Genomic DNA, 27,664 nt, shown 5'->3' on the forward strand with positions numbered 1-27,664 from the left:
CATCATGGGCCTTTAATGCAAGTGCTGCGGCTCATTCAGCACCAATACAACACATCACATCTGACAAGTTCTCCCTCCAACCTAAAATTTGGACATGGGCCATGGAAAGGAGGAGCCAGAGCATACAGTGGGGGCTGTTCATTCACAGAATGGAAGAAAAGATGGATCATCCAAATAGACTAAGTGAATATCAAGAAATATTTTATTGTACATGTAATCAAAGTTTAAAAAACAGACAAGAAGGAGCAAGGGACAGATTTATCTAGCATCTCTTAACTATGCAGGGTACAGAAATACAACTAGTAAAGAATTAGCACATATTAGTACCCTTTGCTCCCCTTCCCTGCCCCAATGAAGGAGGTTATACAAGTGAGATTAGTAATGCTTCAAATCAAGCCTTCTCACACTTGAGCTGACATAGTCAAAGTATGTTCGGTTTCACGAGAGAGCATGTGCCTTCAAAATAGTTGTTTATAAACAAAACACTATCTCTTTAGTGGTTTGTAAGCATTACTCATTCAACACCAAGAGTATACTTAAATGACTAATGAATTAGCAGCCATAATTGTCGTTATATCTGAACTGACACTATCTTTAAGTATATCAGTTATAGAAAATAGATTCCTTAGGTTTGACAATATGTAGTAGAGAATATATTATCTAGTGGCAAAACCGTAATGTAAGGTAAGTGGCTGTCAAGAAGCAGAGGAAGTATTCGCAGGGAAGGGGCGGGAACTGCATGCTGAGCAGGGGGCACGTTGAATAATCAGAACTAAAAAAACTGAAGCTCAGGAGTGCTAGCTGCAAAGGAGTTACACCTCAGTATCATTGGTGTAAGTTTCAGTACATCTTGTTTGAAAAATATGCTATTCATCCCACATCTACAATCTCCCAGCTTAACTCATGACCCTAGATCCTCCTTACGGCGGCACTGTAGGGTCTTAAACAGCTCTAGCAATGTAACTCATGTTCTGCCTTACACGCTGCAGGGAAGACGACTTCCATTCTCTTCCAGAGCCAGATAAGAAGTCTGAAAGTAAATGCGGGGCATTGTCAGGGCTTATTCAGCCCTTCAGCCACTCAGTTTCCTTCCTAAATTTACAACAGTGAAGGTCTTCAGAGCAGAAAGCTACAACTTTTTTCCAGTACAAGCTGATTTTCTCTCAATAGCTTAGAAATAAGCCTTCACACAAAATGTAAGCTATACAGCATGTAGCAAGGGATGAATCAAATCAGTGTGACAAGTGCTAAATCCCCAATTGAAGGCAAGACAAGTTTTGGGATTCCCACAAACGAGGGATTTGTTTATTTTTCAGTGGCCCAATAAGTCTAGCAAATTAAAAGACTCTTCGCAAAACTTCCAGAGAAGGCCCATGGAAAAGCAGACAAAGCCAGATCCAAAATAAGTAACAAATGTATTCTGGATTCTGATGCCCTTTGGAGACTGCCAGGTTTTTTTGCGTAAAATGCAATAATGATGTATTAACGATGCCATGATCTTCATCTATTTCAGCCTACAGCATGGTCCAATGCAGATTATTAGTGTCAAGTTACACACCTAGGACTTGAATCCACTAACACTCATAGCACCATTTGATTGTTGCTGTAAATAAAGACAGTCTAACCCTTAAGTCCTCTGCCAGAAAGAGCCTATTACCTTCGAGAGTTGTGCACCACCACCTATTCCAGGCCAGCTGACCTACCCACATTTTTTGTCCTCACACATATACATCTGTTTTCAGAAAAATCTAAATAGATCCATGATTAAACTTTGTGACATATTACCTTAGCTTTCAAAATTTCAAAATAAGTTCTCCTTACAGTGTTCAAATGTAGGAGATTCACACAACTGACAGAGTTATTTCCTGTGCGTGCCAACTGCAGTCATAAAAGCCTCCTGGCTCTTCTTCATACTTCTCAGCTTTGAAACACAGAAGGATCAATATAGATATCTCAGGATTAACAGACCTAGGTGCAGGGAAAAAAAGCAGCTGTTCTGCACCTCAGTAACTATTGCTCAGTATTTATCCATTTTAAGCAACACCAAGGCAGTATTTGAATTTATGCTGCACTTTAGCAGAAACGGGTTCCCTACCATTAAAGAAACATCACCCTTTCCACAGGAAAAAGTCTCTAAAATTTAGCTGGCCATTTTTTCTTAGCCATTACATTTAACAAGGCAGATTTGCTTAGCTTCCCAGTCTAACAGCATTATAGAGTTGTCAAAATATATGGCTCATACCTACGGCCTGTCTTTAAAGTAGAGTAGCTGGGCTGCACATTTTTTTATAAGAACTACAGAAGTTTATTAGCTATGCTAAAACACTACTTAAAGAGCCTAGAATTGTTCAAAGACTCACCAGCTACCTAAACAGAACAGTTGTCCCACAAAAGTGATTTCACTAATAACTGAACTTGAAGACAAACACTACCAGAAAGCCAATAAAGGAAATCTTGTGTGACCAAAGGTTCTCTTACTATCTCATCTGAAAGAAGCTACCTGCCACTTTGAAGTATCTCCTCCTTCCATAGGAATAACCAACATACCTTTTGGAGGCAGTTTAGACAGTGACTGCTCAAAAGTATTTCTACAGAACTGCTTTTTGGAAGAGAGAATAAGATAATTTACTATTTGCACAAATTGAATTTACTACACTCATTTTACTCTGATAATGTTTTAGCTACAAGGTACCTGTACAAGATATATCAGCAGAGATAGCACATTGTTAACACTACATATGTAAACCAACAAACAACAGGTCCTTTCATCAAGGTGTCATATTGCAGGTAAGCCATTTTACGTTAGTCCAAGAGGCTGCGAAACTGCACTTCTGCACCAAGGAGGTTCCTGGTGAGCCCAACAGAAAAGCCGTGCTCTACAAAGGTGACTGTCCATCCTGGAACAGCAGCAGGAGAAGAATCAAGCAACCAGTGTTTGCGGTAATATTCTTAAGAAGGATTCCATTCATTCGGTGCATATTGCTGTACATAAGGTGCATAAACCTGTCAGGTATGAGATCAGCGTGAAGAGAAGCCAGTTGCAAGGCTACAACCAACTACTGGTGTCATGTCCCAGATCTGGAAGAAAATATTGTGGAGAATTACATAGCATTATTGTAAGATCTAAGAGGTATTTCTGTAAGAGGCATAGAAGCAAACATAAAGACCTCTCTGGACACAAGGTAACAAATCCTGTTTAAACAATACTTGAGGAAAATGTCATGAAGAGTTATATACCAGCCTTACAAACCAAAAGGCAAACTTAGGGTTCAAAAGAGTCTTCTAGCAGGTCTCTGTAGGTCTGTTTTAGAAAGTGCTATGCAGTTTGTAATAAACATGCTTACAGAAAAAACAGGGACAGACTGGAACAGTCTCAGTTCTGACATGCATGAGGATGTACAGCTTAAGCACGGCAAGATTCTAACAGTCTGATTTCCATGTCACTGTCTCATAACCAGGGCTTTTAGTGGGAACACTCCAAGCAGCCAGGGAGCTCAGAGTAAAGGAAGCCTGCACATTCCATCGTGTCTGTGTCTTTTAAGGCTGCTGGCAGATTCTCCTACTGCTGATGCCTGCTTTGTTTGTCCAGAGGACACCAACAGTTACCAGTTCTGATGGCTAGACTCCATACATTGGAGTTACAGGTCATTTCCTCATTCAGCTGCAGGAAGAACAGTCTGCAACTAATACAATTCTTGGCTGCCCACAACAGTTAGCTTTGTAGCAACAGTTGTCAGAAAGAAAGAAGTATATACAAACATTAGTTCTCTATTAAGTATCTGTAATAAATGCAGGAAAGAGGTGCATGAGTACCTTCACAATCCGGTCGCTCCCACAAGTCACCATTAGTCCTCTGGAGATGTCCATGGACATGTGTGAAATGTTGTGTTTTCCTTCATGAAAGGTTGCCAAGGAAGTACGGCTGCAAGAGAACAATTCAAATGAAAGCCAGCCATCAGATGAAGCTGATGGCATCATTATAGCAGTATAAAATAAACTTACGAGAAAATTAAGTTGCTCAGGTAATAAATCAGTCCTGAGAACTGCAGTGCCATATTAAAGGGGACAGAATTAAATCAGCAAGTCATGCTAAGGCACTGCTTGTGTAGTTATACAGGTGTGACATTTCCTGGCCTTCTGCAGTCTGACTGTTAATAATACTAGAGCAGAAGCGGGACATCGCATTAGTAAATAATTCTATTCTTGGTTATAAAGTCAAGCTCAGCTACATTTTTTCCTGCTGGCTATAGTGAGTCAACTAGGGCACAGCACCTCCCTTCTTTTTAAAAAAAAAAAAACAACCAACCAAAACCAAAACAAGAAAACCCCAAAAAACCCAACAACAAATGCCCCAAATAAAAAAAATACTCCCCCAACCAAAAAAAACAAACAACAACAAAACAAAAAAAACCCCAAACATCCCCCAAATTGGCATCTGATTACTTTGGTCCTTTAGCACTCCAGGTGTCCAGGGAGGTTACAGGACAGTGAACAGTGAAGTGCTTTTCACATCAAGATAAACAGGGGGTTCCTTCATTGCTAAGGAGAGCTTAATGAGACAGCAAGCAATGTTTAACCCAATTTGCATGCATGGGGAAAATAATACTGGGCTGTAAAGAACATCCCCATAGAAACAGTTTTCAGTAAGTGTACATGAACTAATGCGTATACATGCTGGCAGCTGTGATGCTTTGTCAGCCACCCATTTAGCAATTTTAAGTGCAATCAATAGCCTTTACCTGAACAGAAACCTTGAGACAGGTATGTTTCAACTCTAGATCTGGGCTCATGGAGAAAAAGAAATAAAGTGGATAAAGTTGTAATACCACATCTGATCCAAATCAGCTGGCAGAGCCAGCTGAAGGATCTCTGCTATTGTGGTGCTTTGAGAGCCCAAGGCAAGAGTGGCCTATTAGCAGAGTGTCAGCTTGGGATGTTTGTATGGCATTGAGTGTAGAATGTGGAGCAGTCACAAGTGTTTCTGCACATCAGCAGTATTTAATTTATTACTCCTTAATACTCACTCTTCATCCTTGATTGACTCAAAGCAGGAATCACAGACACGGACCTGGAACTCAAATCCCATGATTGGGTAACTTGACCGTTTGGTACTGCACTTGCCACACACTGCTTGTCCACATTTTCTGCAATGATGCTTCATGGAGGAAGAGGAAACAACAAACAAAAAGTCACTATATTGTGCCACTTGACCATCTTACCAAGCATTCATTGAACAACAAACACAGCTTCTATTTTGCAACCTGTTAGGAAGTGTTCTGTTACTTCAAGCAAAGACCAAGGATTCTGGAGTTCTGAATAGTTGTCTTGGCCATTAATGGGTTTACCCCCATATTTTCCCTGTGTATCCCCTTCTCCTTTTGCAAGCTCCTTCTGGGAGCAGGGGAAAAAGAGGGTTGAACAAGCAACCAAGGAAATAACAGTCTAAGAAAGCCAGGAACAGGGGAGAGTCTTGGTGCCTGTCCAGTTCCTCCAAAAAGAAAGCTATCTGGAAAACTTTCACTCAGTAAGAGCAGGGCCATCACTGCTTCACTGAACTGAGTGCCCTACAACATGTTAGGCTGCAGTTTGCTCAGTTATGGTGCATTGTGTGCCACCTTACACAACACTTGAGGATTAGCTGTCCACAACTCCAATGCATAGAAATATTCAGAGAAATCCAGTCAGACATCCCAGCACAGCCTGCTTTGCCCTGTGATAGAAGTTTGATGCAACGCTTCCCATGGAATTTGGAAATATCTTAGCACTGCCTAGAAGCTGTGACCTCTCAATAAACTCTCACTTCAAAGCAGCAAAAATACCAATAGTCTAAAAGATCTAACAGCTTTAGTGGTTTTCTGTTTGCATGTTGCTTAAGTGCTAAAGTACAGCTAAGCACTTGAGCCAGTAATCTCACCTGTCTCAAACCTAACGTCTTTGTGTCCCACATTTGCTTTATATTCCAGAAGAAAGGTTGTTCACACTTCTGACAGGAATCACTTTCTAGCCACTGAGGGGCCTACAAAAGAGTAAGAAATGCAAGCAATCAGAATTATTCTTCCTCATACAACAGAAAAAGACATTTGTTTTAAGAACCCAAAGTAAAGTTTTACTTGGAAAGATGCCCTGTCTCAGCTCTAGACATTACAACAATAGATTGTCTGCGGTATAGTACATAGGAGGTTTAGTACGAAAAGCCCAAGACTACAGTTATTTGTTACTTACACATCTCCTATACTTCTTAAGCCCACAGCAGTATGTGATGTTATTGCCTTAGTAAGAAAACTAATTCAAACATCTAAGTTTTGAGTGCCTGCAGCAAGTTTAATAACTGCTGTTCTGGTTACCTAGATGATTTTTAAGAGTTAGTGTGATCCAAGTTGTAGAAGCTATGAGGCACCCCACTAAGAGAGGTGGGGTCCAGAAGTAAATTCTGGAAGTAAATATCTTTTCTACTTCCCTAGGATTGCAGTTTGAAATAATTAAGAACTCATCTGTGTTTTTCATCCTGCCCACATCTTCATTAAGCATCTCTTCTCCCACCCACATATTTTTCCTGCCATAAACGGACTAAGCCAAATGAAAATAGAGCTTTCATAAATTTCTATGCTCTCAGATACTTTAACTCAGCATAATTGTAAGGGATAGAAAGAGAGCCACAATATTTTTAGTAAATAGACTTGAATTAGAACATGTATATTCTATACAACTTTACACATCTGATGGGGGAGTCTCCCTGAAATCCGACAGGAGGAAAGCTGGAACAAAGAAGCTTTTCTCCTCAATTCACTTGCATCCATTGTTGATAGCAATAAAACAATAGTATCATCAGTTGCACCAACATCTCACCACAAATATTTATTAATACCAGATGTCCGGTTCCTACATCTTCAACCTTGATTGCATCCCCATCCTTCCCCCATGCTAGTGGAAAATATTGTAAAGGGTAGTTACCAGAGGAAATGAGTCACCTCTCCACCAAGTGAGATGTTCCACATTGCTTCTTTCAGTTACTTACAATAGTAGTTTTCACTTAATAGCATTTTTGAGAAGACAATCTACTTTCTGGCTCCCTCTTACAGAAAAACAGGATACCTTCCTATTCTTTTTATCTTAATTTCAGGCATTAAGTAGGAGGTAAAAACCTGCCAACACTACCAACACTATTACCAACATACAGTTGGAAGTGCCCAAGATCAATAGTACAGCTCTCAGTGGAGTTACCATGCCTTTTAATAAAAAAGTCTGTCTTGTAGTCTTATGTGCATTAATGCAAATTTAAAGATACCCTATAACATGACTGGCTAGCTAATGCTTCAGAGGCAGTATGTTCATCATTCTTCAAACGTTTCGTTTCTTTGCTTTTGGACTGGGCTTGATTATGTTTTTCCGATGAGTTCTGAGACAGCATGGCTGTTCTAAGTTAACCATATTATTTTAATTGTATTAAAACTGTCTATAATTTAGAAGATCCCTTAATTACTGTGTGCAGATCCAGAAGAGAAATAGCCACATCTTGTTTTCCCAATTGTATTATAAGTCAATTCCTTGCAACTACAAAGGTTCATAATATCACATAAGTTTTGAAGAGAGATCATCATGCTGAAAATGTTAGGACTGTCACATACAGCATTCAGTGTGTTTACAGTGACAGCTCAACACGTGTCACAAAAGAGTTCTTAATCATGACACTTGCGTTTAAGGAAAAGCAACAGGGCAAAGGCGGCAGCGCCTATTGCTTTATGGGGGCAACCAAAACTAACTCCTATAATGATGGTTTAACCAAAGATAGTAGTAATATACATCTTTTCAGCTCTTATGATGGATATGAACTGATGCAGAAAGAATGTGCCTGGCAGGCTCAGTTGCTGTGTACTGAGGTCTTTAAAAAAAAATGTTGTCTGGGGACTGAATCTCTACATTCTGAACGGCATCTCAAAAACAGCATCTCACTTCTTTACCTGCTTTGACATGAGTTGAGAACTTATTTCAAGCCTGCTGAAGCACAACCCATTGGTTTCTTTACTGCAAAGGCTTGCCTGCTTTAGAGTGTTCCAGCAGCAAGGGCTGTAGCCATTCCAGTGAACATGTCTCATTGAGTTAAGACTCTAAGCAGTCCCAAACCTGTCCTGCACTTCTCCTGTCCTGGGAATCCATCTATTACAATGCAGCATGGACAGCCACCAGAACAGAGCAGGTTTTAGTAATGTCATTCAGTCTTAAAGTTTCAGGCAATGTGAGGAAAACAGCCTGCAGAACTGACTAAGCAAAGTGACATCAGCCTCTGGAAAGGAAGGAAAAAAAAATATCTTTGACCTAGGACATGATCTTACCTCTTCTCGGCTGATATCCATATTCCAAACAGCAATTCCTCCATCAGCTGAACAAGATACCAGCTGCCGTGTCAGTTGGATGTAACAGATAGCCTGCACCTTGTCACTGCAAACAAAGTAGACATGATTTACCCATAGATAGGTATTTAAACAAAGCTTAGTTTCCCAGCAAACCCCGATTTATCCTTGTAAAGCTACCTAGGAAGCCCAAACTGATTTCCAGACACTTTGCTAAGTTTACTAAGTAGAGGTACGACGATGAGTGAACAGATGCTGTCACCTAAGCACTACTCTAGCATCAAGATGTTGCCTAGAACAGTGTTCTTACAGGCTTGACTAGAATACCAGAGGTACAGTTCCATTTTAACATTTGCTGGCAGTAAGCACTGACAGTGAACTGTCAACTGGCTCAGAGTGTGCGTGCAAATACTCTTCTGCGTTGGCAAGGAGAGCCAGTTATCAAAACAGAGACAACTGAAAAAATAAAGGGAAATACTTGTTTCAAGATACAACTAGGAAGCAGACGGAGCTTCCACTTTTGCTAATGAATCACAGTACGTAAGCCTGTAGCTGCAAAGCAAAGCATGCATTCACCAATAAGACAGTTTAATCCTAAGTCAAGAGTCATAGCAAAATAATACTCAACCCTCAGAAAGTAAACAAAGGATCTCAACACTACTAGACTGCTTTGAAACATCTAAGTTGAATTAAAAGAGCCATTCTGCTTCTCAGAAGAACTTACTTTCTCATTCAGTACGAAGTTTGATGCTAAGTGTGATGTTTGAAGAGAAACTAACAGTGTTATAAGTCTTCACCAGGACACACGATGCAGCAGCAACAGCAGTATAAAGTCCTCCAGTCACTGACTTCAGTTACTTTTTTGTAACCAGTATGCTATTATTAGTTCTTTAGCCATAAAACTAAATCCTCAAGATTTAACAAAAGTTCTAGGGCTAAGGCTATCAGTCTTGATCAAAGGTAGATGGCGGCATGTATGGAATTAGACAAGAGGAGAGTGCACTATACAAATACATCTTTAATCATAAACAAGATCTCTACTGCCACTGCATTTCTAAGTAGAATGTATCTTCAGTGGTGAACTGTCTGTCAGACTGAATTAAGACCCTAGATTTAAAAAAGGCAGCTAGTGTTGCCTCTCTGTAAAAATGAAGAGTTGATTAAATACAGACAACTAACTACGTAATCCACAGAACAGCGGAGATGTGACATGCTTTTCTGAACTCTAGAGACCCACTCCTGTAATTTATCAGTTTATCACCTCACTGATAGGAGACAGAGAACAGGAACATATAGAAGCTTATTCTACATGGGTACACGAACATCCTTATATATTAAGTTTCTAGCCCCACAGGCAACTCAGACAAGTATTTACAATACAGAAGCATGCAACTTTTACATAAGTCCAAGCAAAATTATTTAGGATTTTTACCAACTTCTTTCCATAAACTACTTCTATGTTATATTCTCATTACCCATGGCTTAGAAATATCAAACATGAGCAAAAAAAATAATAAAAAAAATTATCAGTAATGCTTTCATAGTAGTGATTATCCTTCTTCCCCCACAAAGTCTTCAGAGTTCTGCAAAAAGTTATTTTCTCCATTATTGACAAAGATTCTAATATCTTGCCAGGCTACTTATTCTCTTTGGGACTCCGTGTTCATTACAGAACATGTAGGAAAAATAAGACACCATTACATACTGATGTCCCTGGAGCAGTAGTGTTCGCCCCTTCCTTCCACCAATATCCCACATGATAATGCTGTGATCAGAGGCACCTGAGAAGAGCAGTCGTTGAACAGGATCCCACCACAGGGAAGTAATACTCCCTAGGAAAGAACATTTCGCAGTTAGAGCTAAAGGAGTCAGTCACCAACACGATGCTCTTCTGGGTCATTAAAGTGAGACCTGAGGTACTCCCTTACTACAGTAACATACTGAAAGCCTTAACGCAAAGGACAGCATGCAACAGCAAGATACCGTCCTGCTAGAGAGGCAAAGAGCATTTGACAACAGAACAAAACAGCCCTAAGATGAAAGTGAGATGCAAAGCATAAGGCAGAAAGTTCGAGTTACCAGCTTTCTGCCCCCTGTATTTAGGTAGTTGTTAAGAGTTGGCAGGCTGCTCCATCTTTGGAAGCTGAAAAGTACTAAAACTTGCCAAGCAAAGACTAGATCTACAATATAGTAAGGTGCTTGGTCAGTCGTTGCAGGACAGCACGCCCTGTTCACAGGTTAACCAACTTCCTTACATAACCATTTACAACCTTAAAATACTTAGAATAAGAAACTAAGTGACAGTTTCACTGCTGTTAGCAAATCTGGCCACCTCACACTAAATTACAAAACTAGACTTCAGAAGGCCCACCTTGGCTGTGCACCTCATTAGTCAGACGTAGAAAGAAATGAGTCATATGACAGTAGCAGTCTTATACTACACCCACATGCATAGTATTGTAGACAGGATACTAAAGAAGTAATTTTGTCACTCATGCCGCCTATAGTTTCAAAGTTGCAGGAACATTTTATTCCCTTACAGACATCCTTCCCTTTCAAGCATCCTTCCATTGCTCAGTTGTCATCATAAGCCTTGTTAGTCTGAAAGTGAGATGAATGGTAATTACAGCCCAAATCAGTCCTTTCCAGCTCTCTGGAGCAAGAGATTTTTCTTGCCTCCTTTAGGGCTACACTGTTTTCAGACTGACCCATTTGGAAATAGGTGCTTCAGAGAACAGTGACCATCCGTACCATAAAAGGCAGTTTGAGTATTATCTCAGCATTGCACAGAGCAGGCTGTTAAATATGGAGAATTCTGGAAGCTGACTGTTGAACGACAAAAAACCATTTAAACTGCAAAGCAAACTGCTTGCTTATGAAGTCGGTCAGGCAAGAGCTAGAAAGGAAACAAGATGAAGTCAGACTTTTTAAGTCTGGCAAACACAGCTGCACTCAGAGAAGAACTAGATACCATTTAGGTTAGTGATACTAGGCCTTGAGAATATTATGGTAAATACTGTGGAGGAAAAAAGGTTACACATAACCTGTGTTGCTTTAAAGAAAAAAGAAAAGAAAAAAGATGACAGAGCTATTATTACACCAATTGAAGAAAAACCTGTTTCTGCCCCTCAAATTTAATGAACTTCTATACTATACACTAAATCAGTTCTTGTTTTGAGGATCACAATCCCCTTAGGGACCTTATAAGCCAAAGTTGTCTGCTGAAGTTGGTGCTTGGAAGCCCACCACAAGTCAACGGAGAGAATACATACTATATGTAGTGCCACGTCTAGACATACTGCTTTCAGACTAACAGTGTCTATCAAGGAGTTGCATTTTAACACAGTGGTGCAAAGGCATACATAGGTAAAGGAGTCTCTAGGGCCAAGAGAATTATTTTGCTCTTAACCGAAACAATCTGAAATTACGTTTGAAAGCACAAGAGGCATTTATCATTTGAAAATCTCATCTTCCTCACTCAAAGCCAGCTTTATCATTTTACAGTCATCTGTAAATCAGGAGTCTACCCAGCTTTAACAAAGTCTGCTCTATACTTAGAGCTATTTAACAAGGCAGCCTTTTCCAGTGGGTCAGAGACTTATGACCCAGTAATTCACCCCTACCCAAATGCAAACTAGTCAGCTGATTTGAAAGCTGGCAGTACCACATGGGAAGAGGCATGAAGTCTTGTTTATTTCTCTCAGGATATTATTAAATTACACATTCTTCTGTGATTTGTATTCTTGCCTTACTCATGACAGCAGACAGTGGCTCCATATCATGTTACAGACTATTTGGTTCTTCATCTGATATAAGGACTTCAGCTATACTACACATGATGAGACATTTGTCTTTGACTAGACAGTTTTGATTCTAAAAGGCTCTCTAGATTCCTTGCATATAGCTTAGTTTCAGCTAAACACAGGAAACTGAACCAGAGTCTCGTAAAGACTGATCAGAATAGCAAAGTCTGCATTAGGAAGAATTAAATGGCTTTTTAGAATCTAGATTGAGGGTTACTAAAGCTGCTTTAGGTATTATTATAGTACTACAAGGTCTCCAGGAAAAAAAAAAAAAAAAAAAAAAAGTAGCACATGCTCATCCTTTCCTTTCAATGCTAAGGAGACTAAAGTTTTTAAAGATGGCCACCTAGTGGATAACTGAATGCAAGTCTACCTTTATTTTTCATCTATAATAAAAATACCTGTCAGTATTTATAAGGCTAATATTTCCCCTCAGCAAGAATGTATCTATTCTTTAAGAGATAATCATATGCACAGCTTTGAACAGTTTTTGATTACTACCCTCCAATAGTTGTTTATCCGATATCTTTCCTCAAGAGGTAGACATCCAGCTGAATGTCTCATGCTGATTTATAAAGAGGTACCATAACCTGGGTCAAATGGAATTAATAGCCAGAGTTACTTTACCTTCATGCCCTTTGAGTGTTGTGATAACCGAGCATGTATTCTGCTCAAGCTTCAGGAGAGTGATCTGTCCAGAATAATCACCAACGAATGCATGCTGAGTTTCATAATCATATCTGAACACCAGTCAAGGAGAAGCTTCATTTGCTCTGAAGAGTATTTTACAAGACTGAAACAGATAGCACTGCTGTCAGCTACAGAGTCTAAACAAATTGGAAAAGAACATTTTAATACATCAGATAAATATTTACGTAACTACTTCTAAAGGAGCTGGAGACTGTAAAAGTTAAAACATTTTCATTCCTCACTTCTCCTCACCCTTCCCTACATGAGCAAGTAAGACAGTATGGAAAATAAGTGATAAAAGTTTTAGAAAGCCACTAGAGAAGCCATGAGATAATCCATCCCCTAGTTTAAGGCCAGCCAACCAGATTTAGACCATATCTAGCAGATATTTACAAGATTCTACAAGAGATGCCAGATTCTACAAGAGATGCCAGAACTCCTCAGGCTACTTGTGCAGTACAGAGCTACCATTAGGTGCACCTCACTGGACATTGAGTGGCATTCAGTCTTACCTACTATCTGCTCCTATAAACTCTTAGTTTTCTAGCATGTTATACCAGTTGATGCCCCCAGGATAGGTAAACTAAGATACAAGGATGCTGACCCTCCACAGCTGGTTTACCTTACAGTGGAAGTATACTCTTAATGTTCTAGCTACTGAGAAGGTGAGACCATCTAATTTCTTGTTCTGTTCTCGGCACTTTCAAGTTTACTGATGCAGGTCTTTCAGCACAGTATCAAAGACTGAACAGTATTTCAGAAGGGGTTCTATCATTTAACACTGACATAAAAGCCACAGCACATCCTAGCATGAGATCTGTTAACAAGGTGGCATGTTGGGCAAAAGCATTTTACATCATAACAGTTTTCTGATATTCATGTTTTGTCACTATGTAACTACTGTCTCCAGTAACTAAAGCACAGCAAGCTGGATGGAACCAGATCATTTGCCACCTTTAGAAGAGTTAGGCAAAGCAGCCTATTCAGCTCAACAGAAAAGACTAGCTTTAAAAAGTCAGGGTACCAAAAAGCCCACCACCGTAAGTGAAAGAGCAGAGGTTTTGCCATCTGATGACATTCTGAAATCTTTTAAGCCTTGAGATAAACAATTCACTTTCAACAAATCCACTAAGTCCCTGAACATGTGATCCTTTCTTCATCTTGGAAATTGGGGCTAGCATTATCCCCACTAATCCAGTAAAGAATAGGCAACTCTGCTGTGCTTTTCAGAAGCTTACACATAGGATCACTGACAAATAACTCCTAAGGAATCTCCTGATAGGGAGACCAAGCACCTAGTACACACACAGGAAAGCTAGTTCTTCAAAACACAAGTCCAAATGCAGGATTAATTACAACGCATTTTCAAATGCCAAGGTCTTCAGTGGAAATTTATTTTTATCTTGATAGAAAAGGTCATATCCTTTTCTCTGTTTCATAAACTGTTCCATTATTTGCTATAAAACCCATCAGCTATAGAACCCATTGCATTCATAGCGAGGCTCAGAGACACCGAACTGTTTGAAGAGCTAGTCTCCTAACACACACCTGTCTCAGTATTAACCCAGTTCTGTGCTGCATGCAGCTGAGGTGAGCTGTACATGAAAGGTTTTGTGGGACAGAAACACCCTGAACTCTAAAACAAGGACAGCAAAAAGGAGCAACAGCACAACAATACAAACCTGTCAGCTCTTCATTCAGTCTGTAAGGCAGGATTTGCAAAGATGGAAGAACTCCGAAGGCTAGATGTGCTGCTGGCAACCAAGCAGTTAGCCTTCCTCCTCATTTCTTAGCACAACACAGGTATACAGCAATTCTAGACAGGTCTTTATTTTTTCAAGAGATGTAGCTGACCTCTTTCAGCATTTGAATCATGCCACTTCTACAACATTAGTGCCATTAATCCTCATACACCAACCAATACCTCCAGTTACCATCAGACCACATCTCAACTGCCATCATTAACAAGTGCTAAAAAATAATTTTAGAACTCAAAGTATTTAACTCATGCTCAAAAGTTTTGATATATGAACTACATTTTCAGCTGCTGGGTTTGTAAGTCTTTTACATAGGATAACGAATGCCCTGAAGTACTTACAGCTGAATAGACAACCGGAGTTCTTAAGCTACAAATGCTGCAGTTAAAAGCAATTTTCAGGAAAGCAAACTGCACACAGACAAATTATTGCTAGCAATGAATGAAGTTTCAAAATACCCTGAAGCTTAAAGACAGAAAAGTTTAACATGAGCAAAGACAGAAAAATTAAAAGTAGTCCAAAGGGTTTTCATGATGTTTTATTCTCCAGATTGACTCAAACGCACACTGGCATCTGTTGAACAAAGTGCCTTGCCTGGGCAGTATACAAGCCAGGCTATACAGTTACTGGTCACTTCCACAAGATGCTACAGCTAAACATCTCAAAATTAGGAACTTGTCCACACTGCGATTTCTGTAACTCATGATTACAACATCCCCTTCTACTATCTAACAGCAGCTAACAGAAATAAAGCTATTAAACTTCTAATCAGAATAAGGGTTTGCAGACTTGCAAGAGATTTAACTCTACCTTTTTAGATGAAAAGAAGAGAACAGGTTGAGCTAAAGGAACAAAACACTCTTCCAGTTTAAGGGTAGCAATCGTTTTTCAAAGGATATTGTAGACATGAAGCCCAAGAGGTGAAGTAATGTCTCCCCAGCATACTCCCACTCCTGGTGCACATCCAGCTGACACACTTGTCATGACCAGTGCTGATAACCCACTCTGATGTCAGGCAGAAAGTAATAGCAGACACTCGATTCTGATGAGCTGTGGAAAGAAAAAGATGCTGGCTAGTTTTTCCTAAAAATCAAAGTGATGTGTTCTTATGTTCTAATTCAGAGAGACATACGCTGAAGATGATACCTAAAGCAATGCCCCAGGGAGGCATTTTAACCATCATATTATACTTGCCTATAGGCTGAATTAAAAGGTTAGCATTGTTCTGTTTGGTATTTGCGTTCTGAATAACTTAAGTGAACCAAATACGTCAGTCAGCTAATTTAAGCCTTTCTCCCACAGAGAGAGAAGCTGAGTTCAACCCAGATACCCAGGATGCTCTGGTTAAGAAGCAAGCAAACCCTCAGCTTCCTCTGGTGAGGCCAGGACTTCTGGGGAGCAATGTAACATCTAAAAACCTTAATTGCTTTCTTTAAGTGCCTGTTTGCTGAGCCCAGGAGAGCTACACTCAAATTCAAGCTTTTAAACACCTGAAAGCCTATCTAGTCCATGGCATTCAAACTGCTACCTGTGACAGCAATCAAATCCCACCCAGGATTGTTTAGAACACTGCCATTAAGCAAGCAGTTACATGAGCATCAGAAAGAAGCCCACCCTGCCCCCCAAGATGCTTCCCTTGACTGAGTTGTCAAGTCATCTTCCTTAGGATAAAGGGGGTTTTGTTGCTTTAAGAACAAGGTCTTTTTCTCCTAAGCAAGAACATCGTTTCTATCAGTGTCAGGGAGCCATAAGACAAACTGCACTTTGTTTCACTACATAATCTGCAGTCTTTAAGAGTTTCCTTCAGGCCTTTCACATTAATATTCCAATTTTAACCAGCAATTGAGTTTTGTATTTTTTTAAGGATGTACAGACAAATTCTGAAATTAGCATCTCCATAGAACAATCTGTATTCCCCATGTACTGGAAAAATAAGATCATCTTCATCCCTACTGCCCTCCTAGATGACAGAGAAGGCAAGGACTCTTACCATCAGCTAGAAGTAACCAAGCCCAGTGATTACAGAAAGTAAGGATGGAAATTGCAAATACCAAAATGCACCTTTAGAAAGCTGTTACCCTAACATTCATGCAGTATAACTACTCCACTTGAAGAGCAAAATCTGAACTCACTAGTTCCGGTTCACTAGGCTCACAGGCTAATGATGTACTGAACTTAATGATAATGACCGCAACTCAGACTCAGCTGACTGAGGATTACTCAGTAACAGAACATTTATCCTATGGCTGTTATCCCCAACTAAGTGACAACTAGAGGGTCAGTCAGATTTAAAGCATATTTGGACTTGATTAATCTGTGATGGTGTCAAGTTTCTCAAACATTTTAGACGCCTCCCCTTTGCACAAATGTTAGTGTAGACACTGGTTAACAGTTTACCTGGATAGGTCTTCACAAAGTTCATCTTATTAAAGTCCTCTGAAATATGAAACTCCTAAAAGCAAAGTGGAATCATCAGAAAAGATACAGCAGTAACATAAGTCATATTGATACCTAAAAAAGAGCAGTAACCTCACAAGCCAAAATTTGCATAGCAGCAATATACCTCAATAAAAAACTAGCAGTTTCTCAAGCTGGTGCCCAGCACACTGACACATCAACTGTAAATTAAGGTTATCATCAAACTACATTTTCAACAGGGAGCATCCCTTCAGAACTGAGTTTGCTGAAGGGAGATTATAAGATGACATAAGATCTCACTTATCCCCAGCAGGAACAAACAAAACTGTATTGTGTAATATTTAGGATTCAAGTATCTGATACTTCATAATGGACAGATTTAAGTGGGAGTATTCTCTATTTGATCCATTAGGCTTACTGAAATTTTAAAAGTCTCAGCTTAAAATTCCAAGTAGTTATCACTAGAATCACTATTCTGTGGAGTTCTGTGTAGGCTATTCACAGTGGTTACCAGTAGAATCACTATTTATGACACTTACACAGTACTCTGGCTCCTTATAGGACAGTTATTATTTTGACCTTATTTTCATAAAGAAAGGAAACCATTAGAGCATCTGAGAGTCACAAGATTCCCCTCCTTTGCTAAGAAAAGGGAAAGAATACCGACCCACTTTCTGTTCTGTTGTATGTATCCGCTTTCCAGGAGAGGGAGAACAATTACAGCAAGAGTATAAAAAGACAGAGGGAAGACTTCCCAGAAAAGAAACCAACCCTGCCTTTTGTAATTTTAGAATCAGTGTTGAAATTTCTACATCATAAGAAGATCTGCAGCAAGAAAATCCAGAGACAAGTGCATGGCAATATGCAGGCAGATCCATATTTCTGGCCAGACGCAAGCTAGCTGCAGTTCACAACCCATCAGTGTGCCGCCACGGTACTCTGCCCAGCTTAATGTACTTCTCAAAATAATTCCTTGATGACGTATAACAGTTTGGGTCTACCGCTACACCAATGGTTCAAAGACTTTTTGAGGCTAGCTGGCTCACATCTAGCCAGAAGAACCCTTGTTTATTTGCAGTCCTCCCATGTAAACCTCAGGTGAACTGCTAAGAAGTTTGGTCATTTAGTAGTAGCTCCATTCCAAAAAGAAGGGAAAGAAAACAAATCATCAGCTGCCCCCGATACCTGGTACTCACAGACAATCTAAGCAATCCTAATCTGCATTCTGAAGAAAAGTCACAGCAACTTACCATGATAGCTCCATTATCCTGGCCTACAAATATTCGTCTGCTGTCATGATGATAAGCCATAGCTGAACATGGTGCTGTCAAAAAAAGCAAGCACGTTACAGTTATTGAAATAGAGGTATTAGGATAACATGACTTTTATTAAAACAAATTTTTTAACTCAGGACAAAAGCTGTTTAAGGTTAAGTAGCTTGATAGAAATTAGTCTTATAGATGACGTCCCTTGATGAGACAGTTAACTTCACATATGTGAAGCTGAGGAATGGTACACTACTGAGTAGCTCAGATATATCACCAGGAACCATATGCAAACATGACTTCCTGCCACAAGGTGCAACTCAGTAAGAGGAATTTTACACAGACTGAAAGTCTAGCTAGCAGCAACAGCATGTGCAGCCAGTTACACTTAAGAACTTGAGCTCTCTAAAATTATCTCAGAGCCCTGAGTTGTATACAAGAACAATATTCCAGTCTTTACATTTGAGGCCTGTAAAGTGCTAGACAGAAATACGCAATTGCATGTCAACTTTCATATGGAATCACGTCTCAACATCTGCAATTTTGAGATTCGTGTTTTTGAGATTACATACTATCTCTTTCAGTAGAAGACCCACTTCCCTTTTTGAAATTAACAGTTAAAATAGGTGTGAAAAGTAATCACAACAAAATTACAATAAAGTGTCCTAATAAAAACTTTGCAAAAAAATTTCACTGAAGAGTATCCTCATTAAATTTACAAATTACAAGGATGAGAAGGATACAGCACTCTAATACCTTCTTCTCCAAGACCCTCAGAAAATGTGGCCTTGAAGGTGCTTTTAGAAATTTAAAGCCAGACAGGACAGTCTGGAATATTACTGTTGTCATAATGCATAAGCAGAAGTCCATCCTTTGGAACTACCTACAGGCACACTTTATTTTGTGTAAACATTTTTAGACCACAATCTTAATAGTCTATTTAGAAAATTGATAAATGGAGCAACTGCTGTAATTCAGACCAACTATTAGGGAAAAAAAAAGATTACAGTTGGCATTTCTAATGTAGATCCTAGGCTACTCAGCCTGCAGCTGAAAGGACACAGAACATCAAGGAGTCCAATTCTTTTGTCTTCATTTAACATTTGTATACAAATTACTACAGAAATTGTAATTCTGAAGACTATCCTTTGTTTGTACGTGTGTGTTATTTTGTCATTGTATTCCCTGGTATGTGTCTAGGCAGCAACTCTACATTAAAGAAGTTACAGAAAAGCACCCAAGCTGAGTGATGTTTCAAAATCAAAAAAGCACACTGACACTCCAGATCTGCTCAGCACTGAAGCTGCTACTCAGTATTGCTTTCTTAAGAATCTAAATGCATTTAAAAAAAAAAAGAAAAAATATGTACACCTTGGAAAGCAGAGAATATTCTTGTTTCTGAACTTTCAGCTAATGGTTTGAAAAGTTCACTTATTTGGCAGACAAATTATTTGCCAGCATTTGAGACATCTCCAGTTGCAGCTCCACACAGTGATTTACCTGGTGAAGGATCTGGTTCTGACAGAATGCTGCCTTAGATCTCACCCACTAATGCAGCTAGTTTCAAATTAAAGTCTGAGCTAGAGTTGCTGAAAACTTCCCAAATTCAAGATTATCAAGTGAGTCCAGCACTTGGGGAAATGGGAAGGAGGTATTCCCACACACAGCACAGGTACAAAACCCAGGCTATGCTTGGCATCACTTACCATCTCCAGCATTGTACTTACATGACATGGTGTGATAGATACTGGGCCAATACTGTCCACTGTCTCTCTTCAGCCATACTCGTATTGTTCTGTGCCATGGGAAGAGCGGGGAGAAGACAGTTGTAAGTACGTCATCCCTTGCATCTGAACCAGTTCTTTACTTGTATCTCAGCTCCAATCCTCTTAGCTTTTGTGCTACTCAGCACAATACATTAGTTAGAGGAACAAGATAATAGAAATAATAGTACTCTAACATACCAAGTATAATAGCACTAAGAATAGCCACCCTTGGATTCTGAAGAGTTTTCTTCAAAACTATTTATACATTTAGTTTCAGTAAGTATGAAGCGGAAATACTATTTCAGGTCACCTCAGAAATTGCTACATATGGCATCCATTTAATTCCTTCCCCTTGGCTCCAGGTGATTTAAGTCAAATTCAAGTTGTAGGACCTTTCCAGCTTTGGCAGAGCAAACCACAGCTTGTTATATAGTAGATTAAGTGCTTGATATGTTTAAAAAAAAAAAAAAGAATTGCAAATCATTCCATTATGGAAGTCTGAACTTTTGAATTTTTACAGCTTCTTTGTGCAACTCATCCTTTAGCAAGCCAGATACTGAAAATTAGTAACAGAAGCACCTCATCCTCCAGACCAGCACATTACTGACATCTCCATCCACAAATACTGATGTATGGATCCACAGAGTACATCATATCTAGTTCAGTATTGTTTCCTCTAAGCCATGCCTCTACTTCCTCACATACAAACGCAACAGACAAGCAACATCAGTACCACTGCTCCTCTGGCCTAAATATGAACAGGATTGGTTAGCCAGTCAAATAGGAATTGAAAGAAGTGGACAAGACAACTTGGACAGCATGCTAAGGCTCTTCATAAAATTGATTTTAGTTTGTAACTTTCCAGAATCAGGCCTTGGAAGGAAAGGAAAAACAGTCCTAAGAACATTTAGCATTATACTGCTCTCATGACTGTCAAACCCTTGGAGGAGGGATATAAGAGAATCAACAAGGAAGTGGAAAGTTACTGTCAATTAAAAACTTTCCTACAATAGGCACATTTGAAGGAAATCTACATCAAGAAGAGCACACATGTAGACAGTGCTAAGGTTATTTTAAGGCTACTTGAAATTTCCTCTCCAAACCATTGTTTGCCTTCTTGTAACTGTTTAAATCCAACTTCCTCATTCCTAAATGGAAACCTAAGTGATCTGTAAATATGTACACCTGGAAACACTGTCAAGAGACTTCGTTGAGATGAGTTATTCTATTTACTTTTAGCTTAAAAAAAAGGCCTGGTATTTAGAATTTTTTAGAAAAAAAATTATGGGATAGACTTGCTAAACATTGGGATTGCCAGTAAGAGTTTAACAAAAGTACACACTGCCTCAAAACAGTAATTTTCAGCTTTTGAATCAAGTCACTTTTCCACCAGTTCAGTGGTAAATGCACATTACTCCAGTTCACTACATATTTTGCATTAAGACTGTCTCTAAAAAGGTATCACTTCCTCTTCACAATAATCCACAATCTGCCTCATGATCAGAAAATTAACACTTCAGAAGAGCAGTCGCTATTTCTTAGTAACATAAGGAAAAAAACCCAATGCTTCCAGGTCATTCTCATGATGCAAATGCCAGTAGTAGCATGGGTTAGCACCTATGCATTTTAACAGCTTTTTAATCTGCTTTTTAAAGCAGTTCCATCATACTCAAACTGTTCTGAATATCTCAGATGGCAGCTTCCACCCTTACTAATTTAACTCTTTCATCTCTAGCTAAAATAATTATTTTTTATATAAAAGACTAGGAGATATCGTAGTGATTGAGATCATGCATTGCTTATTTTCCCAAAGCAGACTTTATTTCCTCCCAGTATTCTGGTTGTTTATACTAAACTAGGAATTAATATAAAGGAAGCAAGGATTTGCTTTTTCTAAGCAAATAACATCCTGGAAGTTTAATCTGTGCACTGATGATCAACTCATTGAAGTTGAGAGCCTAAGTAAATAGCTGTAAGAGTTAGCAAAATTAACTTCTGAAAGCTTCTTATTTTGGTTTAAGTAAGATTTAGACTTCACTAGCCTCATGCTTGCAAAGATCAGCTGTCAGACAGTTTTATGCAAAGCTCTGACTGAGCAAAATTTGAAGAGATTGTTTCACAGTAGTCAGCAAATAACTTGTGCCAAATTCCCACTTCTCCTTGATTCTCTCTCCTACAGACCTGTTGTTGTAGTGCATTTCCTTTGGTAGGGCAAATTAATTTGTGAAATACCAGTTCTACCTTAAAGGACTAGAGAAGTCCTCCAGCAATGCCACTTCCACAGTCTCCCACCATGAAACTGTTTTATTATGAGAAACACCGTATCAACCCTCGTGTCTTTTAGTGTTCTTCTCAAAACTTGGTCTTTAACGAAGAGGCCTGTGCTCAGTACCTGAGAAGAGCTGGCTACCACTCATGTTTTCTTTCAGCATTCCCTATTAAGGGCCTAGAAAGATACAGGTTTCTTTGACAGTAGTCTCAGTAAGAATGTAAAAATGTCGAAACTTATTAAGGAGCACCCAGAGATAGATACATGCTTTTTAAATTACAGTAGACTCAGATATCTGAAAGTGGCAGTAGGAAGTAAAACAAGATTTAAAAAGACCAGACCTCCAAACTTCCCTAACATTGAATATCGAACCAGAAGTTGCTTTCAGCTGGAAAGTATGCACATTTATAGAAGTGTAATTCAAAGGGGTTTTTTTTGTTTGTTTGGGGTTTTTTTTACCTAATACGTAAAAGCCATCTTTAAGCAATACTGAATATGGCCTTACCAATTTCTAAGGATTTTCATTGTCCTCGATTGTTGTTTCTTTTACACAGTGAGTACGCACCTGACAGTGCTACAGAAAAAAAGTGGGGTTTGAGGAGAGAAAATCCTTCAGCGTTCCAACAATATTTGTGCCCTGCCACATAAGATCCACACCTCGCACACACCCTCCCCCCCGCAAAAGCCAAATGTGTGTATGTCAGGGAGAAAGGAGTGATAAAAGATTAGCAGGCAAATCCAAACTTGTTACAATACAAGCACTGCTGCAAGAAGTACTGCGCAGCTACGCTTACGCTAGCCTTGGTCCGAGCGCTGCAGCTTCCTCACACCTTTAAACCACTAAAAAATTGCTTTCCTTTCTGAAATCAATCACTAACAATTGTTTTCCCAGCAAAAACAGAAGACTGCACTTTTCTGATAGTCAAAATAAACCAGAAGTATTTAGGCTGCTATTGATGGTGTTCCCAAAACAGCGTGAGGAACCTGGTTTAATCACAGTGCAAGGCAAGCTCAAGGGCACAGCTTGCAGTTGATGCTTTTTATCAAATTTCTGCTCGCTGAAACATTAGTTTTGACCAATATTTAAGTTCCATAACCAAACCCCTCCCTAATACCACGATTTAAGCAGCAGTTCCAGTGCAATAGCAGCTGCTGACCACCACAGAACACCAGCACTCAGATGTGCTAGTGACTCCAGAGATCCTGTTAGCCTGTGGTAAACGTAATACCACCATCTTGCATTTAGGCTCTCGTACTCTTGTATACTAGCTTACCAACCCTCAGCGTCCCCAGCTACAGCTGGGAAACACTCATCTTGCTGTAGTTATCTGTCTGCCGAGAACAAGGACAGTGAGGCTAAGTCCAGAGATTTGACTGTATCACAGATCTGCGCAGCCCGCGCTGGCCTATCTCAGCTCTGAGAAAACACGAGCCAGCCTCGAGCAGATGGGTCTAACTCACAGCTGGTACCCGAGCTGGCTGCCCAGGCTGAGGGACACTCTGCAACAATTCCAAACGTTGTCTGGGAGCTAGGGTCAGGCAAGACGCCCGTAGGGACACAGAGTTAAACACCCTTTCTAGGTAAGTTCTGAGAAAGCTTCACAGATGGCAAGTATCCTACCAAAACATTAGATAGGGAAAACTAACTATTTAACTCCTGCAGGTATTCTTGCTTCCTTTTTTGGCTTCAAAACTTTAAAAAAGAGAGCTAGATTTTTATCGGTACTCATAGAACTACTATGGCATCTTTCGTACCCTCAAAAAAAAAAAAAAAATCATTACTTTTCATTCTAGGAACTATCATTTAAAATAGAAAGAACTACAAATCCTCTAATAAGAGGATAATCTACACCATTCCTGGAGATTGTTTGTGCACCAATGTTTTCCTTACTCCCTAACTTCTAAACACATTCCTCTGACTGGTTATTATGAAATACTTGTCAGCCTTAGCTGTATTAAGACTTAATCAAAAATACTTTGGCCCTACTCTTTTGGTATACTGCTCAAAGAGGTTGTACACAGCAGCTCTTTTGCTTCTTTAATTCTGTACTTTGCTTGCTGCAAGCAGCATAATCAGTTACGCAGTATTAACACCTCACTCCATTTTTAGTGAATAAACAGGAGAGCAAAAAGTTTGGTAATACATTAAACTCTAGGTGACGGATACATGACTGAGTAGGCTGTGATCTAACGTAGGAGGTATCCCAGATTAGAGGTAATACAGTGCAACACTTTCTGAAAGTTTAAAGAGATCTAAGTAAACTCCTATAGTAAGGCAGGCTACACAAATTTAGTCTTGAGTTCAAAGCTTCTCTTAATAATTTACACATGCCAAAGGTGGGTAATGGCCTCAGCTCTCCTTGCACGGGTCTGTATCTGACATCAAACCTTGCCCAGATGAAGATGCAGCTGCATCCTTGGCTCTTACCGATGCAATTACTACCATGGTTCAACAAGGTGCAGTATGTACTACTGCTTCAAAAGGTCAAGATTTAAATCCTGCTGCTTTTACATAGGCATCGCTACAGTGAAGGAAGCTGTTTACCTCTTTACCGGGGGCAGGCAATAGCATTTTAAACTCTAAGAAGCCCTACTAAGTTGCAATCTGAAGAGGCAGATGCTGTTCTGTGGAATCACAAAACTCTGTTCCCTTTAACACTCACTTTTCAGTGCACACATTGCACTGCATGATGTCCTGCAGTCTAAGAGCATGAAAATGTTTAATATGTCAATATCTAATTGTACAGTTTGAGAAGCACATATGCCTTTTATCCTCTGATCCTGCTAATGCTGTGCTGAATGCTTCCAGCACCCCAAACTCCAGCATTCTGGAAACTTGGGAAAAGAGGACCAAGATAGCTACCACATGCTAAAAGTTGATGGTATAATCCTAACACTGATATTAACACACTTAAGAGCAGTTATTTGACAGACTATTACAACAGGTACCCAAGCTGATGACTGAAAAAAATATTTTTGAGGAATAGGAGCCTGACTCTAAGTGCTTCAGAAAAATATTTTCAAATAGCCTTTAAACAACATGAGGAAATCTTTGGCTTCAGTTACCCCAAACTTACAGCATTTGTACTTCAGCATACATTTTAGAATTCAGTGATGAGTTTTTACTCCAGTCCTGATAATTCTTAGATGAGCTATTAATTAAGTGCACTAATTTTCAGGGAAAAAAATAAGGGGCAGGATTCAATTAGCTACTTTAAAGAAGTACTTATTAAGCATTCCTCTTCCAAATTCAACTACTTCTACTGCCTGTTTTCTGAAGAGTTCAACTGGCACTTGAAAAGAATTCTTAGCATGCCAATGAAGAATACATTCTTACCACCTCTCCACAGGAAGTGAAGATAGACTAACACTTTCTGATTTCTCAGAAGTGCTGACAGTCAGCTTCAATAAGTACAGCTATAGCTTCACATTTTTAGTATCAGATTTATGTTGCCAGGTCACTAAGAAGTATGACAAATTTGACAGTGTTTCCACCTGATCTGCATAAGAACCCCATGACACGTCCCATACAAATTTTGTTGCTTTACCGGCGGCTAATTAAAAGCTAAGAATATCTGGTAAACTTCAACCAAAACAAATTTACGTCCTTTGCACTTGATCTGTTTCCCTTTCCTCCCCAAATCCTCAATGCCTTGGCTAACAGTAAGCTTATAAAGTCAGCACGTGCTGTCGTTAGCTGGTCTGTTTGCTCTTTTTGACCTAATAATAAATGCCGAAAATAGATAGTTTACCAGTTCAGGTAACACTGTGGCTCTGCTGACTTTCAGCAGTCATACTCTGTTTCTCACAAGGTCAGGCCTTTCAAATGAGACAGGCACAAATTAATGCAAATACAGTTTTAAAAGTTTCATATTACAACAATAGAATTATCCCTCCACCAAGCTACCTCTCAAAGAATGCACTTTCATGCTTTAATGTGCTCCTTTCAAACACTGCCGCAGTTTTCTGGACTGGAGCTCTTAAGAAGCATCTCCTATCACTCTTCACATCTAAATGTCGCTTTCCACGTAGCACAGGGGAAATTCCAGCTCTCACCACTACACTGCAGACCCCTCACCTCTCTCCTTGTCAACAACCTTCTGTGTTACCTGGCTTCCTCACTTCCACTTTCATTTGCCCTGAATAACTGCTTAACCACATTACCAGCTTTTGTAGCAGATGTTTCTCATGCTATGTGAGCCAGTACTGAGGATCAGGATTAGACTCCAGACATTTTTCCTTCCAACCAAAACTCGTTGTCCTCAGCAAAAGATCTCCCTCAGATCTGCCAACTCACTCCCTTAACTCTTTCAGCCAGAATGAAAGAGGTTCGAGACCTTCAGACTGAGCCAACAGAATGGGCTTCTTTTGACCAAAGCAGCTCGGAGAGCTCCAACTCTCCTAACAGACAGGGGAAGCACTAACATACCTACAGGTAATTCAGCCAGCACAGCTGAAGGTAAACATATTCCTACATTTTTGTTCTGCTCGTAGCCATCGCAGAACTCTTTTACGCACACAGATGAGTTGTACTTCACAGGTGCTCTCCAGCCCCTGGGAGTAAATGGAAAAGTACAACAGCCTTTTCCTCTCAGGACGGGAACGCTGTGAGCTCCGCGGGCTGAGCAGCTGCCTCCCTGCGAGAGCGGGAAGTCGGCTCGTTATTTTCCTCCCTCGAACTGCAGCCTCGGTTATTTCCTTATGGCTCCAGGCGAAGGGTCATGGCTGCGTGCCTCCTGGCAAAGTTATGGCATAAAAACTGACTCCCCCCCCGCCCCACACTACGCTTCCCCGGCTCAGCCCGCTGCCACCTTCCGCAGGGACCGCGCCGCCGCTGCGCCCCGGTTCCGGGGGCTCCGGGATCGGGGGGGCTCAGCCCCAGCCCCACACGGAGCGGAGACCGCCGAGGGAGGGGAGCGGCCTCAGCACTCCGCCGAGGGGCCGCCCGCGCCGGGCCTGCCCTGCCCCTGCCGCCCCGCGGCCCGGCCTAGCCCCTCACTGAGCCCCCAGCGGGGAGCGGGCCCTGGGGGGCCTCACCGCCCCGTGAGGCGCCTCGGCGGGCCGGGCCGTGGCCGGCAGCCGCCGCTTACCTGTCCTCGCTGGCTGTGATGACCCCGTCCTCCTTGGGGATGAGGAGCGCGGCGCTCACCACGTCCTGGTGCCCCTCGACCTTGCTGAGCAGGACGGGCCGGCTGCTCTGCGGCCGCGAGTGGATCTCCGCCGCCATGTTGCCGCGGGACCGGCCCGGCGCCCATCAGCTGACGGCGCGGGGAAAGCCCGGCGGCCGCCGTAACGCTGCGTGTAGCGGCGCCTCCCCGCCGGGCCGAGGTATCCTGTGTAGCGGCGCA

General features: G+C 40.5%; 1 protein-coding gene across 3 annotated transcripts; it reads right to left on the bottom strand.

The window, feature by feature from the left end:
* Nucleotides 1-184: 184 nt before the first annotated feature.
* On the bottom strand, nucleotides 185-27,664 carry WDFY1 (WD repeat and FYVE domain containing 1). Of its 3 annotated transcripts, none has more exons than XR_012836748.1 (13): nucleotides 27,407-27,664; nucleotides 20,009-20,076; nucleotides 18,267-18,340; nucleotides 16,996-17,050; nucleotides 15,494-15,648; nucleotides 12,779-12,887; nucleotides 10,054-10,180; nucleotides 8,331-8,436; nucleotides 5,915-6,016; nucleotides 5,025-5,155; nucleotides 4,740-4,785; nucleotides 3,814-3,922; nucleotides 185-3,078 (listed from the first exon to the last, which is right to left on the bottom strand). XR_012836748.1 is itself a non-coding variant. In XM_075761010.1 (13 exons), the coding sequence occupies exons 3-13, from the start codon at nucleotides 20,013-20,015 to the stop codon at nucleotides 3,019-3,021; spliced, it is 1,035 nt and encodes a 344-aa protein (XP_075617125.1). In that variant the 5' UTR covers nucleotides 20,016-20,076; nucleotides 22,822-22,890; nucleotides 27,407-27,536; the 3' UTR covers nucleotides 185-3,018. The 3 variants fall into 3 exon arrangements, 2 of the variants coding, with proteins under 2 accessions (XP_075617125.1, XP_075617124.1); XM_075761010.1 differs by lacking the exon at nucleotides 4,740-4,785 and adding an exon at nucleotides 22,822-22,890 and having other exon boundaries at nucleotides 27,407-27,536; XM_075761009.1 differs by lacking the exon at nucleotides 4,740-4,785 and having other exon boundaries at nucleotides 27,407-27,661.

Source organism: Balearica regulorum, chromosome 9, assembly GCF_011004875.1.
Source record: "Balearica regulorum gibbericeps isolate bBalReg1 chromosome 9, bBalReg1.pri, whole genome shotgun sequence".
NCBI lineage: Eukaryota > Metazoa > Chordata > Aves > Gruiformes > Gruidae > Balearica > Balearica regulorum.